Source organism: Teleopsis dalmanni, chromosome 2, assembly GCF_002237135.1.
Source record: "Teleopsis dalmanni isolate 2A chromosome 2, ASM223713v2, whole genome shotgun sequence".
Lineage (NCBI taxonomy): Eukaryota > Metazoa > Arthropoda > Insecta > Diptera > Diopsidae > Teleopsis > Teleopsis dalmanni.
The window spans coordinates 202,987,482-203,010,265 of NC_051847.1; the positions used below are offsets into that span (position 1 = coordinate 202,987,482).

General features: G+C 28.6%; 1 protein-coding gene across 2 annotated transcripts in view; it reads right to left on the reverse strand.

The window, feature by feature from the left end:
- Positions 1–929: 929 nt before the first annotated feature.
- The window catches only part of LOC119678759 (gelsolin-like), a 36,344-nt gene continuing 14,489 nt past the window's right edge, over positions 930–22,784 (reverse strand). For both annotated transcript variants that reach the window (XM_038090802.1, XM_038090803.1), the window contains 10 exons: positions 20,487–20,685; positions 7,348–7,422; positions 6,521–6,713; positions 4,929–5,222; positions 4,229–4,815; positions 3,565–4,038; positions 3,255–3,503; positions 2,916–3,026; positions 2,728–2,853; positions 930–1,154 (listed from right to left, as the gene is read on the reverse strand). In XM_038090802.1, coding sequence (XP_037946730.1) covers positions 1,080–1,154; positions 2,728–2,853; positions 2,916–3,026; positions 3,255–3,503; positions 3,565–4,038; positions 4,229–4,815; positions 4,929–5,222; positions 6,521–6,713; positions 7,348–7,422; positions 20,487–20,685 — 2,383 coding nt within the window. In that variant the 3' untranslated portion in view covers positions 930–1,079. The remainder of the gene's footprint in view (positions 1,155–2,727; positions 2,854–2,915; positions 3,027–3,254; positions 3,504–3,564; positions 4,039–4,228; positions 4,816–4,928; positions 5,223–6,520; positions 6,714–7,347; positions 7,423–20,486; positions 20,686–22,784) is intronic.

A 22,784-nucleotide genomic window follows, 5' to 3' on the forward strand; every position in this document is an offset into this window, starting at 1 on the left:
CATAGGAAAACATCTAACGGCATTTATATTTAATCGGAAGAAATTTTTTTTTATTAAGAAAACATAAACCTTTAAATAAGGAACATAAATAATAAAGCTAAGAAGCTGGTTGATCCGTTCTACTACAATTCCGCAGTAGAACAGAGCTAAGGTTGTTGGCAGATTATCTGACAGGTCATCCTAGCCTACGTTATTATTTTAACAAAATGAAGCTGTTCAAAAAAACAGAGTGTTGATTTATAGTTATATTTATTAGTTATATTTATATCCCTTGATATTAGGATGTATTCAACAACCTACTTTCTGGCTTTCTTACGAATTGCAGCTGCTGCTTAGTTAGGGTCTAGTATTAGACGCATTTTAGCTACCATATATAAATAAATTTGTTTATCGGCATAAAAGTCAAATCAATAACAATGCGTATATAATATTATAATAGTAAATAGTAAACTATATGTAGAAAAAAAATTAAAGTTTTTCTAACCGAGATTCACGAAAAGTCCTTGTTCAAAGTTAGGTTCTGCCAAAACTGATAGGTATATGCAATTAGACAGACAAACATGAGCAGACTTTACTATGTTTATCTCCGTTGCCAATTTTTAACAAAATTAAAGTATATTTATTTTAAAAATTACGAAGCGAGCTTTAGAAGTTACCCAAAAATGGCTAAAAAAATGTCAATGATATGTCTATAATTGATTTCAATAGAAACCATTATTTAAAAAAACAATGTATTGCTTTTCAATTAACTGACTAATAAGGCTAACCAGTTCCATAATTTATATATTATTTGAAATAATTAAAATAAATATTATTTATTCATAATTATGAAAAACACTATATAAATAATTTCACAAAATAAATATTTTAACAAAAATATTGTTTTTTTTCTCAAAATTTTATTTCTTTTGTTTAATAAAAATAAAAAAAAAATTAAAAATAATATATCTAAAATGTTTACTTAATTTACGTGTATACTCGTTGAAGAGAGTACTTGTAAGTGATTAAAAAAGTATTGTTTATAAAAATTTGGTTTATATAGCATGTTTTGTTTTTTTTTCATTGGATTCAACTGCACCTCAAACATCATTGCCCTCAATGCGTTCATTATCCTCGAATACTTGCTTCTTGATGTCCTCATACGAAGGCACAGTCTGTAATAATAAATAATTTGTTTTACATTTTAATAAAAAAATTTCACAATTCTGATATATAAATATTAAATGGAAATTAAAGTATATATATGTACAATTATTTTCAACCATTTATGCTAAACAAATAAAAATATTTTTAAAACAGATATAAAAATATTAACTAAAAAATGTATAAAACCATATTCAAAAGCATGCTAATATATACAGATAGAAAAAAATTAAATGCAATGAAATAGTTTTTTTGCGATCCAAAGATAATCTTTCATGTATAAATAAACATGATATATGTATGCATATATTTAAAAAATATGTTATAAAAACCGTACAAATATGATATGGATAAATACTTACCTAATTCAATGGTGAAAACCTTTAATGCGCTTCCGATATCAAAAATTTATAAAATGCAAATATGTTTTTTTTTCGGACTGGATTCGCAGGATATGTATTTCCATAGTATTGTATAAATAAATATGTTTAAATGTTCAAAGTTATTTGCAATGTAGTTAGAACAGCATAAATTTTGAAAAATTTTACTAAATATTTTGAAACCTTTTATGGACGACTTATATTAAATTTATCGAAAAATATTTTCAATAAATTGATTCTGAAGTTTAGATGAATTTTTGAAATATTTTATTTAGAGTAAATACTATTTATACACAAATAAATTATTTTTGCTGAATTTTCTTTCAAATAGTCTAATATTTTCATGTACATAAAAAGTATATATATATACACGTATAGGGAATGATTAAATTTAAGACATGTTCACTTTAGCATTATTATTTAAAATCTTACACAATTTAACTAAAAGTCTTACTATGTGTATACATAAAGGATGTATTAACCTAGATACTCGAAGCCACTTTCTAATTAAAGTATAATTTTTAATTAGAGAGACTTTAATTCGCTTGAATAACCAGGACCCTTTTGCATATTTACTTTAACCTTAAATTTACTTACTTTATCAAATAATTAAGTTTTTTGTGCTACATAGCCTGCTTTCTAAACAGGCCCTCGAACCGGAACCGAACCAAATACCGAAAAAACCGGTATTTTTTGCGGGTACGAAAACCGGAACCGAACCTATATATTTTTTTCTCTTGAACCGGAACGATAACCTAGACGGAAGAAATTTCAGTTCGATGCCCTGTATCTAAATTCAATATTTTTAAACTAAATCTGACCTAAATCAATATGCGAAGGAGTATACTTTTTATATTGATTTATTTAGTTATACAGTTCTTTTGGATATGATGTCTGATATTGAATTAATATTGATTATCTGATAACTAATAATAAAATGCAATATAATGTATTATTATATAAATAAGCCATATTTATTAGCCACAATATATGTTCTCTTATAATGTATTTTTTATTATATTTCTTTGGTTATATTATAATTAATATAAAGCATATGATTATGAAACTGCAGCAAACTACAAAAAATATCTAAAAACAAGTATTTTATTGTTTAAATGATGTTAAGTATGTTTGAATTTTAATGAATACATGCAGCAGAAGACGAAATACAAAGCAACTACGAAGCACGCTTGATTCTACTAACCTGCCAGTAGCCATCATCCCAGCTAGGGAACATACGCTTGAATACACGAGGTTCCTGGCCTTGCGTAATACGTATAATACTAACTGTATCAATTGAACGAGCTGTTGGTTCCATATCAACGTATTTCTGTAATTAATTAATAACAAATTAAGTATTAGAAAATAAATAAAATAAAAAACAAATCTTACCTTAGCCATATCAAGAATTTTACCATTCTCATCAGTAGTAGCACCAGTACCAACCCAAATATATATTTCATCACCACCATCCAAAAGCATAATATCATCAACATCAAGATCCTGTATTAAAAACATAGTTTTTATTAAAATTATATCGGTTTAGAAAAATCTTGATTTATTAAAATATTATAATTTTATTTCTTTTTTCTTTCTTTTCTATATGTTTAATAAATATTTGTGTCGGATATAAATTATTATGATTATTATGAAACTATAATAAGTAAAACATATTAAACACTTCTGTTCAGGTAAAATATATTTAAAAAATATTAAATAGAAAATACTTACTTCCTGTTCGAAATTGCCAACTTCTTCGACTTTAATGCGATCACCATGCACCAATCGACAATGGAATAGACGTGGTTCCAATAATGGTGCACCACCTTCGTCAATACTACGATCATATATTCCTTCACCATTCAAATCATCCCAGAAGTCATCTGGTTCAGCACCTTCATCAATCACATCCAATTCAGCATCCGGCCAGAAGTATTGGAATCGTTCAATTGCCATATTCTTCTCAAAATCTGAACCAGCCTAAAAATGTAATTTTCTTAGTACATAAATATATTACTTAAATGTTTATGAAAACACTCACCAATCCAACCCATATGAATATTTTGGTGCCTTCTTCAGTTACTAACGCGAACACATCACTAGTAGCCAAAGATGAAGAATCTCGTTTTACTTCACTGGCATGTACGTCAGTTTCATCAGTACCACGTATACGGAACAATTCTGGTTGTGTTGGTTTACTATGCAATGGAGTTATCAATTTGCCCTTGAATATCTTCAGGAAATGCCTTGGTTCATAATTTTGTGCAGTACGCACAAGTATGGCATTTTGATCTAAAGCCATAGCCATGGCCTCTTCAAAGGCGCGTTGTTTTATGCCCTCACTCGCTTTTAAGCCTTCCCAAACATAAATAATAACACCAGTCTCTCCACTCTTGGATGTGTATTTATATGGTACAATATAGGAGCTATAGCCATAAAGCTTTAGTTTGTCATTATAATGTACTATACGACGAACAATTTCATTACTGCCACGCACGCTCTTAATACGAATAATCTGAAAATATAAGTCAAAAAATCGAGAAATTAATATACGTGTATATTTTAAAAATATTAAGTAAACAATTAGTAGTATTTGTATTCAAATCAATATTAACATATTCTTTCACCTCTTCAATATTATTATTATTATTAATATTGAAGAGGTAATACCCCTGGTATCGCCGGTATAACCTAACCTAACCTACCTCTTCAATATCATTTTGTCCATTGTCCGGCATGAAACCCATAGCTCTGCCTCCACTCTTCTTTAAGTTATTAACAATTGCATCAACATCATCAACATCCAATTCAGAATCATCGGTGTCATAGCCAAGAGCTGAACGCACCAAACGTGTATGTGACATACCAACATCGCGCCAAGTAGCGAAATATTGTTTGAAAGGTGCAGATTCTGCACCTTCTACAATACGATGTATTTGCGTCCAAGCAGGATATTTCTTAGTACGCAAGAATTCTTGTGCTTTTGTCATCGCATCGGTTTTCTCCTTTTGTGTAGCACCGCGGCCAACCCAAACATAAATACCTGAACCAGTGTCCAGTATGAAACAATCGCGTGTATCCAACATTTCTTGACGCAAAGGTTTTGTGGAAATTGGTTCAATTTTCAGAGTACCAGTTGCATCTGTGACCTTGTATAAGGTAACAGCATTTGCATCAGCAGTTTCAAATGCACCATCTTCTTCTGCGGTAGACTCTTCTGGTACTTCGCGCGGTGAACCAGAACCAAGTACTGTGAAGAAATTTTCTTTATCAATTTCTGTGCTGAATTCATCTGAAAAGAAAACAAAAAAACTTGAAATAAGATTGCAATATTATTCAAAAATTATGTTTTATTTCTTTTCTAATTTAAATTTGAATTATGCTTGTTAGAACTGTAACATTTACCGATAATGTTAACCCTTGCACGTCCATTGTGATCCTGATCTCTAATTTGATTTGCTGCGCTAATGGCTTTCAATTTCTCCACACGTTTCGCTTGTGCGCCAACATAAACGTAAATCTCATTACCAGCATCAAGTATAAAGCAATCGCCCTTGTTCATCGATGACACGGACAGGTTCACCTGACGTACACGTACATTACGTTTGCCTTTCACCTGGAAGAGACGTTTCTCGCCCTGGGCATTGGTTTGAACGTGCTTGAAACCAGTGCCAACACCACCTTGCTCATAACGTATACCTATGAAGATTGTTTGTAGAAAAGTTTAATTTGAAATTGTGGTTTGCATTCTTATTTCCATGGAAAAATTTTATAACCAAAAAAAATTAATAAAAAAAAATATGAAGTGTTAAATGAGTAGGTACGAGTATATTGGGTTGGTAATTGGACCAGTGTTAATAACACTAAAATGAAGGAACTAAAAAATAACTCATTTTGGAATTAAAAAAATGACTTAATATAATTATACTTAATATAATTATTAAATTTGTATAATTGGCTTAAGAAATATTATTAAAAATGTACAACATAACCAATACAGAAAAGTAATATATTATTATTCAAAAATTATTAATAAATCTTAAATTATCATCATCATTATTATTTTTGAGTAAACTGTTTCAATATACTTTAACATCTATTAACTATAGAAGAACAGGTCTGTAATGATAAATATTCATTCAAGTATTTAATTTTACTCCAACAAATAATAAAATAGTGGTAAATAAGATTATATCAGGCCACTGAAATAAATAAGTCTTAAACGGGATTAATACAATTATATTAATTATTAAGTAATAATAAATTACAAAAAGCTTTATTTCTTGAGTAGGTTCATCAAGATTTTAGATTTTAGAAATGGTATATACTAGTAATAGTTTTTTTTTAATCAAGTTCCACTACTATTCAAAAACCAACATACGTATGTTTTTATTATTGTGAATACTTTGAATAGAAACCTATCAATAATCGCATTAACAGTTTTAAAATTCATAATTTCTATATTATAATTATTTATATATATAGTTTATATAATTTATTTATCAATATATAATTTTATATATATTCTTCTCAATTGATAGTTTAAAACATTTGTATGAATATAATATAAAAGTCCCATCAAAAAATAAATAAATGCCTAATAGCCCTGAAATTATTTGCGAAAACTGACAGACTTGCCAACACCACGTTATCAAATCTCAGAATGATAACAGGCTCCTCGGGACCTATGCAGTTCTGATTTCAATTATTGCTTAGTCTGATGAAGTGATAAACAATAATCCAGTTAAGGCGTAAAGAGGGGTTTTAAAAATACCTCGAGTTAAAAAAGAGTAAAAATGCTTAAGTGCACCGGCTCAAATAGCTTCAACATAATAATAAATATTAAATTTGATTTCTAAAGTCAGTTATGTCGAAAGAAACTATTATTTTAACAGAAAGGTTTTTCGAGCAATAGTGAAAGTAAATATAATAATTTATAAAAGATTAAAAATATATTATAGTTCCCAAATTTTTTTTATACATATTTCTAATCTTACCATTTTTGAAATAACTTAGAAACAATTGTGATTCATGATCCTGAACTTCACGATGCTGTACTGGTCCACCATTAAGTAGGTCATCCAATTGTACTGTTAAAATAGCGGCAGCGCCAGCCTCATCCACAGAAGTTTCTGAGCCCAACCAAAAGTGTACATCCCAAGACAGTTTTTTATCCTTATTTTGTAAAGTCTGTGAAAATGGAAAATGGAACATAAGAAGAAAGTTAGAAAATATTTAAAGTGAAGAAAGCATTAAAAAAAATGAAAGCACACAAGATATTTGAAATGTAAAAGAAACATATGAAGCACGTAATGTAACTAGAAAATATATAAAGTAGAGGCAACCTAAATACATTGCACACGTGCTACAGGCTTTTGCTGCACTGCATTGGGTATTGTAGTCGTGCTCATAAAAATAAACTTTATAGCATAAAACTATGCAACATTTTTTTAAGTGTCCATATATGTCAGTACGCTAGAGTGAGTGAGTGTGAGTGCGAGTGAGTGTGAATGTGAATGTTTGAAAAAGATACATAAATGTGTGTGTTTAGCGTCACTGCTGCAACAGTAACTATACCATAATGTGTACTTTTCACATTTTCTTAATAATACTTTAATGTTTTTGTAATATTTTCATTTTTCGCCATTCTCATCTTTTCTTTTTTTTTTTTTCTTTTACCAAAGTTTTTCTCCAAGGTGCAATTAACTCAATCTTTAATGAGTTTTCTATAAGTTTGTACGTAAGTCCTTATGCTTCATATGTCTCTTGGTTTCCACAATGTATGTGGATATTCATTTTTATATGAAATTCAACTTTAACTTACATTTAAAACAATGAACGAGTCTCCGGTAAAAAATTTTCCATAGTTATTTTTTGGATACACAACTGGCTCGAAATTCTGTAATAGAAAAAAAACAATTTATCGTATTTTAAAAATAATTTATTCAAATATAATTTATATAATTCGAATAATATAATATAAGCGAATAAGCGAATAAGCAAATAAGCAAATAAGTATACTAATATAAAATGAGATATATGTGATCCAATAATTTTAGAACAAAACAGTATATAATACAGTTGTGTTTTTCATTTTAACAGACTGTACTTTTTTACTGCTATTACTACTATTACATGTATTATTATTGCATAGTATAAATACTAGTATTTCCAAATATGACTGTAAATAATATATATTAAATAGATAGGTAAAGTGGAAAGACGAATCCTTCTCAATTAGCTAAGAAGCCTATTTTGATTACACATTCCTCGTAATTGTGACTAAAAGGGTTTATTTGAACCAAGCGGACATATTAATAAATGCAAGTATCTGGCCGATATTAATATTCGAAATATCGTTTAATATGTTAAAGAATGAGACGCACAATAACTTTAGCTTGGCTGTAGATAAAGCAGGAGCAAGACACAACAGATTTAGGAACAACTAAAATATATTGTATTGTGGCGGTTGCATATTCACATTAATGTTTAAAATGATATAGGTTGGCCATGCAAACACGGAAAAGTAAATTATTGAAAATAAGATGAGTTGGCCATAAAAGAAAATTTTTAAAAACTAATAATATTTTTATTTAGTAAAAATAAGGTTGTCATTCTTTTGACGGTTTGGGAAATCTAAAGAATAAAACAACAGACACGTGTAATTTCAACACACAAAATTTAGTAATTATTTCTTGCTTTAATAAATAAATAAAGAATTAAATTAAGTAGGATAAACCTACAGTATTTTCATTTGCATCTTTTTGTCTCCATTATTTAGTCGATTATCAACTACTGCATTTTTTTTACTTAATTAGGATCTCTTTGTAGCTTTTAATCCTCTTCATTTTTACAAAATCAGGAACTCTTTTTTACTTCACCGTTTGAAATTTCAAAATTAGAAAATAGAAATAGAATAGAAAATAGAAACAGAATAGAAAATAGAAATAGAATAGAAAATATAATAGAAAAATGAATTTTTGTGCAACCCAATAATTATGAAGGGCATATAAAATGAATGTGTAAATCAATATAGTCTTATCACCAGCGTGAAATTTAGAAATTTAAAAATATCTATCTATCTACTTTTTCAACTGTTTGCTCTTCTATATGCCTGTCTATCAACTTATCTGTCTATTAAAATGCAAACTAATTTTGAGCAACTGTTAGGTATGCATGCATCTATATCTTTATCTATATTGTTTACGATATGTTGGCTTATTAATTCATTTTTTTTTCGGTTATTTAGATCTGCATAAAAGTATATAATGTGTGTTATTTTCATTTAATTTTTATTTCCCAATTGGTAATTATATATCTGTTATGCTCTCTTTTTCATTTTTTCCTTTAAATAACTAACCTTTTAAAAAAACTTTACACTATGAACACGAATGTAACTAAACAATTTTTTTATGTTTGTAAGCCATAATCGTTACATCTTTATAATTATAACTTTAATTCCATTCGATTGCTATTGACTTGTTTTACGCCTACAGGCCATAAAATTAAAACATTTAATTAAAAAGTATTTAAATGCACGCAATTTAAATGTTTTTGCTTAGAGTTTTTAATACGAAAAACACCGCGTTGAACTTGGCGTTGAGTTATGTGATAGATGGACTGTTTGAATGTTTAAATATAAAAAAATAAATGTAACATAAAATAATAAATAAATACAAAATAGATAGCAGAACGCAAAGGTAATGTATCTGGAAACACAAATCTTATATGTGAATGGTAAAATCTTTTTTCTGAAATATGTACTGAGGCATAAAATATTTTTCGAGTTAACTATAAAAACATTGCTTTTCCAAGCGCTGCAATAATATTTACATGAATTGAAAATTAATTTTTATTTTTTTATCTGAATAAATTAGGTGTGACTGCATCTACTATACACACACTTTTTTGAAGTAAATTAGATGCGACTGCAGCTACGTTTGAATAAATTTTAAAAGTAGTAAAAAAAATATGTATGTATTTAGACGGAAAGATAGCATTAAATACCGACAAACATTTGTCGAACATCTGTCCAATAAATTTGGATATACAGTAGCGCTGGATGTACACAGTATACTTAGAAATTTGCATAATATTGTTATTTCAAATAATTTAAAATTAATTTATTTTTGATATATGCTATATTATTGCAATAATAATATTAATAACAGCTATAATGTAAAGAAATATTATTAGCATATCAAATTAATGGATTTTATTTTTTAATTTTTTTTAGAAAAATTTCATAATTTTTTATGTTTCGAAATATGCTTATAGTAATTTAAATATTTTACGAATTTACAATGAAATATTTTAATCAAATAGCACTAAAACAATATATGTTTTAGAATTTACTAGGTAACAAGTATTGGACTATTAAACTTAGAAAGCATTTGAAAATCATACATACTATTAGAATAAAGAGGTTTTCTGAACAATAGTGAATTAAAACAACAAAAATTCATTTTATTTTATTTTTAAATAATTGAATTTTTGGTTGACCATACAGCTGTTTCAAGTATTACCAAATATCCATCATCAGTGATCTTGAAAATAATTATTGTATTTAATTAATCGTTAATAATTTTTGAGACTGCAAGTGCCAAGAATCGAACACGCGCCCTGCCAATTTTAAATCTCAGAGTCAGCGCACCATAACCAACTGCCACAAAACCGTACTCGTCTTTTATGTTTGCACACATTTCTTTGGAGTTTTGTTAATTTGCTGTGAAAGTTTTATTAACAAATTTACTTGCTGTGTTTATAGGTATTAGAACGAAATCATAAACCAGCTGTAGATTAATTGAATTAATTAATAATATTTTTCATCGTAATGGAACAATATTCTACAAATGTGTCCAGCTCCTTGCTTACGCCGACGACATTGACATCATTGGGCGTAGCAAGCGTGATGTTACAGCTGCTTTTGCTGCTATCGAAAAGGAATCTGCAAAAATGGGTTTAGCGGTGAATGAGGGAAAAACGAAGTATATGTCGGCTACTGGCAGAAATGTGCGTCGATTGGACACCGGGCTACTGGCTGGCGACTATACTTTCGAATCTGTCAAGGATTTCATCTCCCTTGGCACCGCCGTAACGAATACAAATGATGTCAGTCTGGAGATCAGACGAAGAATCACTATTGCTAATAGGTGCTACTATGGGCTCAAAAGGCTGTAGAGCTCTCTCTCGACAAATGAAACTTACGCTCTATAGGTCGCTCATCCTCCCTATGCTTCTGTATGGCATGGACGTTATCACAGAATGATGAAGCAGCACTGGGAGTGTTCGAGAGAAAAGTTCTTCGTAAGATCTTTGGTTCTCTACGAGTTGGAGACGACTACCGCATTAGAATGAACCACGAGCTGTACGAGCCTTATCACGACATTGATATAATTCAGCGCATTAACATCCAGCGGCTTCGCTGGCTTGGTCATGTCGTGAGAATGGATGAAGATGCTCCGTCGAAAAAGGTGTTTGAAGCAGTAGTTGGCGGAAGAAGACGTAGAGCTAGACCGTGTCTCCGGTGGAGTGATCAAGTTGAGGGAGCACTAACTGGATTTGATATACGAGACTGGAGAAGGCGCGCACGCAGCAGAGTCACCTGGGGAGACATGCTGCGTCAGGCCGAAACTCGGTAACGGGTTGTTATGGCCATATAAGTAAGTAAGTAAGTAATAATATTTTTTTTACTTTTAATATTTAAATTTTAATACTGTTCTGCTTGATTAAAATCGAAAATTGAATTGAACTGTTAACTAAGATAAACTCTATATTTCACATAATATAAATAAATATATATTTAGTTTTCTTTAAATAATTAAAAATTTATTTATTTTAAAATCTTTTTGTTACTTCATAAGTAAAATAGGTATATCCGATACTAATATTTGCAGATTCTGCTGTGATGAGGAAGAGTCTATGGAACATCTGCTCACCAACTGTGTTGCAATAGGCCACAAAAGAAACAAAATTTTAGGTGCATACCAACTAGAGGATGAAAACCTTCGGAAACTCCCTCCGAAGAAGCTGGTTCAATTCAATTCTAAATACGAAAGGGTGCACAATAGATCAAACTCAGTGCATAGGGGCCTTAGTCTAACTTGAAACCCCTAAACACCATTACGTTACTTTACATTACTCCATAAGTACTTAAACTTCTTACGAAATACGAAACAGTTTTATTTGCTTGACTTTTTACATGTATGTATGTATCAAAATTTTACTAATAACAACAATTATGCACTTTATTTATAAATAATAGATAAATAATATTATTTAAATAAAATAATATTTTTTGCCTTCATGTAAATTGAGCCTCTTAAAGTGTAATTAAAATGTGAGTATTCTTTTGAATGTTCGAATATTTTATTGCAATAAAAGGTAATTTTATGAATAAAATAAAATAAAATATACCTTTTATTGAATTTTATAAATATTAATTGTTACACATTGCTTAAATTGAATATCAATTTAATTGAAATTGTTCACACTATTTAAGCTTTGTAACTAATAGGATTTTTTATGGTTAAATAAATAGCGAATAACAATAAACGTATTTCATGCATACGCTTTTTTAAATTGCCTATAATAATAACAAATATGGATTTAAAAATATGTAAATATACATATCACATCAAAATTCATATACATATATAGACATTATTTTGAATGCAGAAATTATGCAAATAAAAGCAATTGTTACTTGAATATTTTCAATCAAAATGAAATATGATACTTTTTACAGAAATTAAAATGAATTATTGCATATATTAATATCGAAATCAGTCTTAATGAATGGCATAATTCATTTAAATAATTTTTAAAAATGTCACAAATAAGATTTAATTATATTGATACTTATTTATGTCAAATAACACAATAGAAACAAATTATCACACTTCAAATATGATGAGTATTAGATTACTTCAAATAAATATATTTACATATACTTAAAGGATATATGCACGTTGTTTAATTTATTTTTAATTAGAATTATATTTAAAGTTCAAATTAACTTCTTCAATAGATATTACACGATTAAAATATATCATGTATATTCAAAAAAAAAACAATAATCTGATAACTTTATTCAATTGATTTTCTACGAATCAGAAACTTTTTAAAAATATAAATATTCCTTAATAAATTTTTAAAAAATTTTTATAGAAAAAATTGATCTATATATATGCGAAGTATTAAAATCTCAAATATATTTATAATTGCGAAAAAAAAATATAACAAACCAAAATCTAGAATAAAATGTGCCTATACTCATAGATTCATTCAACTAATTATGTTAAATGTAATCTTTGCAGCCTAAAATAAGAAGTTCACTAAAAGCCTTAATTTAAAAAATCTTTATATGGAAGAATTATGATATGAAAAAATAAATTAGTGAAGTATAGAGAGGTAAAGGAAAATAATACTTAATATTTTGTTACTGAAATTTTCTGTACTGAAATCTTTAATAAAAGATGGGAAGACTCAACGATATGCAGGCATCTGTATGCAATGTAGCCACGTTTCGATAAAAGAAAATCTAAAATTCTTATTGAGATACCCCGTAAAGATATCGGGCTTTTGGAAGGTTTACTTACAGATCACTATAAACCAGGTAACAATGCTAGAAAATTAGATCTCCCTTTCAAACAAATTTGTCGCAGCTGTGAGGAAGACGATTAGAGTGCCTCTCATCTACTATGTTTTTGCCCAGCTCAAGCACAGCGGCAACTTAATACTTTAGGAGCCCCTTTTCTTAAGGACCTGGACCAATTACAGGCCCTGACACTAAATAACATCTTATGCTTCGCTAGATCCTGGATCTAGATGGTTTTAGATCCTGAGTTTTTTCTAATATATACGATAACACAATGAGCCAATAGGCCTAAGTGCATCCACTAGGCCTAAAACCTTATGCTTTGCTAAAGGTTCTATATGATTTTAGACCCTGAGTTTTTTCTAATATATACGGTAACACAATGAGCCAATAGGCCTAAGTGGATCCATTAGGCATCGCCGATATAACCTAACCTAACCTATTACTTAATATTTGATCTTATTGCATTTATATTTTTTTAAATCATATCACTTAAAATTCAAATCATTTCATATACTTAACAAACTATTTAACAAAAAATTTATTTCAAACAAAAAATAAAACCAACTTTTCTCACTTATTTATAATTTTTCTTACTTTTCACAAAATCCAATATTAAAAATATGCCACTTGCATGAACCAAAGCCTCTCGCATCGAAACTCAATTTGTTTTTAATGAAAATATTAATATTCGCATATTGTTATTAATTTTTATTGAATAAAGAGCAACCAAAAAGTAAACGATAAGTTACAACAACAAACCATATACACAGCATGAATATGAGGATGAGAATAAGGCCCAAGTACTATGGCCATTGGCAGTACGGCAACAATGAGTTTCCACAACCGTGAATGCTTGACAATCTCATAATTAAAAGAGTGCGTAAAATTTATGCCTACGTTGTTGTGAAACATGAAGCTTCATTGCATGCATCTGCTGTGCAAAGACAATATACATGCAAGTTGTATAGTTGCACTCTTATATATGCACAGCATACAACTCAGTTCAACATATCTTTATATATATGTGCATTTATAAATTTTATCTATCTATATGGAAAAGAAGACCATGGTAAAATCTAAAAGAGGGGTTCCTTTCATACTAACTTAAATAATTGATGTAATTTTTTTGGAAATATTTTAAAGTTATTTGATTAAAAAGTTAAAAATAAATATATTCATTTTATATATTACATAATTATTAAATATATATCAGATATATATTTATATATATCTATATATATAAAATATATATCAATACATAAAAAAATTTTTCTGTTAACTCTAACAATTAAAATTTAAATAGTTTTAAATTAATTACTTTTTAAAATATTTTAAAATTGTACGAAATTTATACATCAATTATTTTTGGGGTTTTCATTATCCTGGTACTTTCCCAAATTATTTTCCACACATTTTTAAAATACGAATACGATTGTAAAAATATTAACCACAATATTAAGTAGAATCAAACTACATACATCAATAAAAAATTCCACAACAAAATTAAAATTTAAACGTCATTTAAAAGTATTCCAGTTTAAAATTAAATAATTATTAATCCTTAAGTACATTGGATAGTAAATGAACCATTTTATTTATCAGCTTTTGAGCGTTAAAGGATTTGGTATGAAATGAACATTTAATTTTGCAATATTTCAAATTAAAATGAAAATTAAATAGTCTTGGGAAAGTGTTCGTGGCGTATGAGTAATATTATTCGTATGAAATGCAGATATTCAGGTGCTAAGAGCTTAAGGTTTTATTTGTAATTTCAGTTGTAAAATTTTTATTTTTTTACGGAAGATTAAACTTAATGGGTTTTAACATTTTTAATTAGCAAATTTAGATATAAAACTATCTTCAGTATTTTTTCAGAGCTACAGCTATGTAAATATTGTAAAATTGTTTAAGACCTTGTTATTATTATAAAATAAACAATTATACCTATTAAAATCAACCATTTTTTTTCATTTGTATTTATGTAAACATATAAATAATATAAAGGCTTCGACTAAACTAACTTTAAATTTTTTTCATACATGTTTATTGCACTCTCGTAATTTTTATTTTGAAGTGCACATGTATGGAAAGTTTTATTAATTTGTTCGCATTAAGCACTTTTGTTTTTATTTAAATGAAATTAATTTATTAATTGGAAACCTCAAAAGTAGTATTAACTTTAATAATTTAATTTATATAAGTAAAAAGTTCAATACAGTTTTATAAATATAAGAGTTCATGCTCTAATTAATTTGATGCTTAATTAAATGATTCAGTTGTGGTTTGGCAAACTGTTGTATGAAAGGATTGAAATAAAAAATTATATAACACAATTAATATTTAAAAAAAAAATAAAACAATTTAGGTTTAAATTTTAAGATATATGCAATATATTATTAATCATAAGTCAAACTTTATTAATTTATGTAAAACATTATTATACGAAATTTATTTCATTAAAAAATATTCAAGAAACAAAATAAGTATTCAATACATACTACCTTTCATCTAAAAATCAGAATATATTGGCTCAACACAGCAAACTAGGTGAGTAAGGAGAATGTCGCTTATTTCCAAATGTGCTTAAAAACTACTTTACAACTTTGGAAATGCTTGAAATGCTTTTTGAAGGGACGTTTTTAAGTTAGCCAAAATCCTTAAAAACGGAAATAGTAAATCGGCGTTGGGCAGTACCAAAGTAGCTGAGTAACGCTTCCATCATACTCTCCACAAATTTAATGACAATGATAAAAGAGATTCAATTTTACCAGTGTTCGCTAAACGCCGACCCGTCAATTACCGTACCATAAGAATGATAGTTTTACGAGGCATCTCAATAAGAATTCTGGATTTTTTTTTTTTAAACACGGCTAACTTGCTTACAGATGCTTACATAACGTTTAGTCCTCCCAGCTTTTATTTAAAAGTATGGAAAGAACACAACAAATATTTGCATGATGCCATTGATATGCTCAGATTATTTAAGTGTTCCAAGTTATTACCTGAAGCACCCCGTCTAACCAACTCGTCTGCCTTACAGTTTTCTGGGAACGCAAAGAAAAGTTAGAAATAAAGAAAAATATTGAACTACGTCAACATGTCGTTTAGAAATATGTAGCAATCAAAAATCCTCCTAGATGTAAATTGGACTGCAGTTAAAAACTTTAAAGCTTTAAAAAACTTGACTCTCTAATAGTAAATATATAGTCCTATTAAACATATTATCTACTTTCAAACAAGTAATAATAGAAAGTAATAGCTTTCTTAATAGCAAACCACTGTAGTGCTCAGAAAACCTATAATAAGTACACTTATTAAATTCTTAGAAAATTCCACTACCTATTTTAGAATCGCAGTTAGACACTCTCCTGATGAAGGAGCTCCCGACAAGGTCATTACTAGGTGATATTTATTTAAAAATGTACTTAAATTAATAAATTTAATATATGTTACCCCATTACCTATTTTAGAGTCGCAGTAAGACCCGCTCCCGTAGAGTTATTACTGGGTCATATTTCTTTAAAAATATACTAAATTTTATAAATTATGAACTATATGTAAAAATTCCCTATAAAAATTCAACTATAAGACCGTGTTCAAGTAAATTGAGGTAAAGTAAATTGAAATTTCCTATGAATTTTTTGCACTGCACTTGTATAAATATTTATTTATTTATTTATTTATTACACTTATTTATTAATTTTTAGTGTAAAGTTTACAAATTTATTTATTTATTTATTAAACATCTTATAAAATTTTCACAATGGTAACACCTAATTTACCTATTTTTTATCTAATTTACCCTACTCGAAATTCTGGTAAATATCAACATTCGCTGCTAATTCGACATAATTTAATATTTGCCTCAATTTTCCATCAATTTACTCGAACTCGCACACGGCCTAAATACTTAAACGACATTACTTGTATTCTATATTTACTGAAGCTAATTTATTTAACAAATATTATAAAATTTTAGAAAATATTATGAAATTCTTTAAACACGAAGGTAACAAACACTACTTATATATAATATGTACCCAACTTACTATTTTATTTTTTTCGCCATAACTTCAAAGCACATTTTTTGAAGGCTACTTTAAAAACTCAAAAACATAATAAATCCTTTACATATTGTTATTCCATACAGTCCTTAGCCTTAAAGAAATAAACACAACCAAAAACAAACAAAGGCACAAAGGCACAAAAACACAAATGCACAAAAACACACAGACGAAACAAAAGACAAGAGAAACAAAAATAGACACAAAACAAATATGACACAAGTTCATTATGGCAAAGTACGAGTACGAGTGCAAGTGCAAGTGTGACTGCTTAAATCACACAATATTTGCTTTGTTTTTGTTGCTGTAGTTGTGTTAGCTATTCTACTTGCACTTCTGCATTGTGCAATCGTTGGTATTGTTGTAGTAGCTGTGACTGCTGGTGGCAATGTTGTTAGCAGTAGCCAGTAGCCAGCAGCCAACAGCAAGCGGCAAGCACGCCACGGCGTTCCACCCGGTACTACTGCTGCCGATCTATAATTACCACTGGTCATTAACTTCATTCGCGTGTATGTATGTTTAGTCGGCGAACACAATACATTAGTGCATGTGTGCGTGTGTGTGTATGTGGGCAAGTATGCCTATTAACACTTAAGTATGTGTTTACACAATGCAATGTGCATACAGTGAAGTAAATAGTCGTAAGCGTGAATTGGTTTAAGTTTTTTTTTTGTTTTTTTGTTGTAAATTCGTTTCCACAAGCGAGCTTGCAATTACAACAGTTGTCGTATTTTAATGATGCTCCAATGTACATGATGATGACTAGCCGGCGCACCATCATTTGACCACAATTGAAAATCAGTTTCAGATTCAAAAGCGAACAGTATTTAACGACGCCTGAATTTGTTGCATTAAGGCACTGCAGTTGTATTTACCGACATGATATGAATTAACATTTTATATGAATGCATGCATATGAGACGTATCCACACACACAATCGTAAAAACATAATTGTATTATGTATATCCTTGTTTTCGTCCGTGTTTAAGTGCTGTTATACAGCAGCCATTACAATAACAATGACAACAACTGAAAACTGCATCAAACTGCATCAGTCGGAACACAATTAAAGTCATAATTTATACTCTGCAGTTCACAGTGGCTCATTAACATACATATTAACTTACTGTAGTGATATTATCGAAATCTGTTGTAATATTTTTTACCACTTAAAATTCAACTGAATTTGATTAAATACTTTGAATATTAATATACCTCATTTTTAATGCATTTCGACTTGAAACTTTATTGTTCTGTAGTCTTTAGTGTAAATTAAAACTTTACACATATCTCTGCGGACTGCGGATTAATATAAATTCAGAATTGTATTTTAACTGTCTAAAGGTGTTTTTTTAAGTATTATGATATGGGCTTATGAACATTAACCCATATGACCCATGTACTACTTGTATATAAATTTGAGTTGTAACACGAATGCATTTAATAGCATTTATCAATATCACTTAAGTGCACAAAAGCAAACTCACTTATTAAATATTTATTTTAATTCAGAATTATTTCATCATCACATGAAATATTGTGCTTTGTCGGGAACAGGTACGTTTAGTCAACAAAAGGTCAAATAAAATATACAAGCACTGGTAGCTGAGATTTTCAAGAAGAATTTTTTGTAAAATTATGCTCTTATTTTTTAGTGTAGTGCATAAATACATTTATTTAACATTTTTCTTTAATGCTGCATTTTGAAAGAAGTAACGTACTGATTTTTGCAACAAAAATTCATAAATTTTATCATCTTTTCTTCATAATTTTCAATAAACTGGATGTTAGCATTACGCTTCTACTACCGAAACAGTGCAATGTTTTTCAAGCAGATGAAATGTCGATTCACTACGCAGTGAATTGGGTGATAATGGATGAACCCTACTGTCAGATCTCAAACCCAGATTCAAACTGGACGACAAAAGACCCATGTAGCGTAATCTGCTCAGCAATACGGTATCAGCGCTAATGGGTCACTTTGTACTAGAAAGACAAAGTGGACAAAGTTATTATATGGAGACTAGGTCTACCATATAATAACTTTTATCGACATTGTGGCTCTACTGATGTCAATGAAACTGTTCTCCACCTCATGTGTCAGTATCAATTATTGGCTAAAGGAAAATTTTAAATCTTTGGGACCACTTTTCTTACCGACATGACAGAGCTGTCATCTTACAAAAATTGCCAAATTGGTTTACTTTCACATGAATTGCAAGTCATTCCTTTCGCCGCTGTTCGTACATTGATCTTTAGTCTGCGCATGATCAACGGTTTTCCATGATATCGCAACGGGCCATTATTTGAGCTCAAGTGGGTTTTGGTTACAATGTCGCCACTGCAACCTTATCTAACTCATAAAAACTAGAAAATTTTTACATTTTTGTTGAAAAAATCTATAGATAAGTCACTTCAAAGAACAGTTATAAGAACGATTACCCTATTTTAAGAGCCAATTAAACACTAGAAAATATAAGCCATCAAATTTAATGCACTAAAAATTTATATACAATTTATGTTATTAGGTTGAATAGATATTTTAAATTTTTTAAACTACAGGTATTTACGGATATGGAATTCTTTGACACTCTGAATGTAGGGAAATATTAAAAAGCAAGTAAATAATACAAGCAAGTAATTTTTTTATACGCGCTTTATCTCATTAATATACTAGCAGATTAAGACATATCCTTTGGAACGTATTTTAAAGGCCCTTTTTTTCAAAAGACTTCTCTTAGAGCTTTTATTGCTTTTTTAAAATGAAGACTTTTCTCAAGTAATGTTTTACTATTTTCTCAAGTAATAATATCCTATTCATATTGTAGTATATAGGTTCATAGCTTAATTATCTATAGATTCTCTTGCCCATTTTGCCTACTACCCACTACTCTATACTGTCTTTAATTTTTTTTTATCTTGAAAATATAATATACTACGAAGACTTTTTAAGTGTATTATCTATATATTCTCTTGTCCATTTTACTTACTATCCACTACTCTCTACTGTCTTTAATATTTTTGACCAAGAAAATATAATATACTACACATTTATTCTATTTAGCAAGGACGAACAGTTTTTAATTCCAAGAATTCAAATTGTAATTATTTTATAAAACACTTAACTTATCTACTGTCTAGTAAGTAGCAAGTTTTTCATTTACTCATTTCAATTAAAATGTTTTTCAACTTTAAAATATAACATAAGTTCCACATTAAACCTATTTATTATAATTACACAAGTTTTTGCATATAAAAAATAATTTTATGTTTCAAAAAATGCTAAAAAAACTCACCTCAATTCTCCAAATTTCCAAACCAGGTGCACGACCGGCGTTAGCGAATGCGGGATGCATTACTCTTCGAGCTGGTTGCTTATTACCGCTTTGTGGTTGAATCTGACCTGTAGTCACAGGAAAGGCAGGGCGATTTGGTATAGTGCCAGCAAAGCAAACTGTTGCTAAAGCGAATAGCGCAATGAAGCAGCTAACACGGCTATAAAAATTTCCAATGTCAAGGTAACGCCAAAAAAGATAAAAACAGTATGAAAATTTTAATGTAAAATTTAACTTTGTGTAAATAATTTTAAGAGCTTAATAACACTTATAAAATAATAATAATAATAATAACAATATACAATATTAAGAATGCAAAATTAAATATGCTCTGTAGATACGCACAAAATATACTGAAATTACAAAGTATCTGGAGGCAGCTGCTACACGTACTGAGACACAGCACAGCAAACTGTCGGCATTTTTGAATTTTATCGATTTTGTCTGTCTGTCGTATTTTTATGATATCATCTAAGTGGTTTTTTCCTAGTATATTTTTTATATATGCTCATATAAAATATATAAAAATAACAATATTAGAGACATACTGCTCCCTATTCCACAATTTCGTATAATAAATTCCGTGTCCATATAAATTTAGGGTAATGTAGCGCGCAGATACTTTGTTCATATGTATGTCTCGGCACATTTCCAGATAAATTCACTTTCGCTTTTACTATATTCACATATATAGCTTTCACATTACTTAGAGAATTGTTTACTATTGACAGTGTCGATATACTACAATGTGTTGGTAATTTAATGGAATTGCAATTTTTCTGAACTTTTGCTACCTAATTAACAATTCCTCCAGATGTTTCACTTCATCTGCTGCTTTCGATTATTTCGATTATTTCTCACAGCTCGTTAAGCTATTTTTATACGTTATTATAAACAAATTTTAAAACAAAAGTTGAAATCAACGCAAACGTTTTGTATGCGGTCCTAATTTTCATAAGAAATGCAAGGCAAACATTTTTTATTCTCATCGGAAATTAAGTCCATTCGATTTGGGAGATAATAAAAGTGGGCAGAACACCTTTCACATAAATTGAGGTGCTAATGTTTATTTTTTTTTTTGTTTTTGCTTGAATCCGAAATGAATTCATAAACTTTTTCTCTGCATGTTGTAGCCAATTAATTTAATTATAGTTTTTTGTTTTTCTTAAGGAATGGAAAAATGTTTTGGTTGATTAACGATAACATATAAATTATGTTTTGACAAACAGTTCTGAAATGCTTTAAAATTCTTATGTTTATACATTTTAATGTATTTCATCCACGCGCAACTGTTTATTCTTAATATGTCATGTTTTACTGCTGCTTTGATATTTTAAATTTGAAAATTTACAATATATTATAAACAAATAATATATATTCTTTTAAAAATATATTCTTTTTTTAATATAAATCTTATAAATTTCATTTTCAATAAAAAAAACTGATATAACTTTTGAACTCCACAAAAGAAAACTAATGAAGTGTTCAAATAGTGCTGAAAAGATAACAACAAGAATTTGAGTTAACTGCTGCTTTGAATTTTTTAATTATAAATTTACAATATGTTATAAATAAATAATATATATTCCTTTAAATATATTCTTATCTTATTTTTTTAATATAAATCTTATAAATTTCATTTTAAATAATAAAAACAGGTCTTTTATAGATACAGCTTTTGAAGTAATGAAGTTTTCGAATAGTAATGAAAAGACAACAACAAAAATTTTAGTTAATTTATAGAAATTTGGCTGATCATACAACGTTGTTTCGAGTATTACCAAGCACTCATAATCAGTTGGCTTAGAAAATATTCGAATTTTTTAATTAATTTTAACTAATTTTTCAAATTAACATTGAAATGTAAAGAATTTAATGAAAAATACTAGAAAATTGTGAAGAAAACACAATTATCGAAGTGGTAATCACCTTATTATCATAATAAGAAACAATTCCTTTACTCCCTGTTTATACTATTCGGTACAGTGAGTTCTCACATGATCTTAGTGGACTCTCTGCTTAACTCTATCACCAGACTTTCTTTTTTATCCAGACTTTTCTTTTTAATTTTTTTATGTAATAAAGTTACAAAAGACACTCTTCTTCCTATTTAACGACAATTAGTGGAATCATATAAGTACACTAGCAGTTAAATTCATATTACTTTTTCCTTCTGCCTATAGTTTTGTGTTTATCGTAACTTAGTCATGTGATTCTTCCAAAAGACAATATGAGGATTTTATTCATCTTTTATTTGCT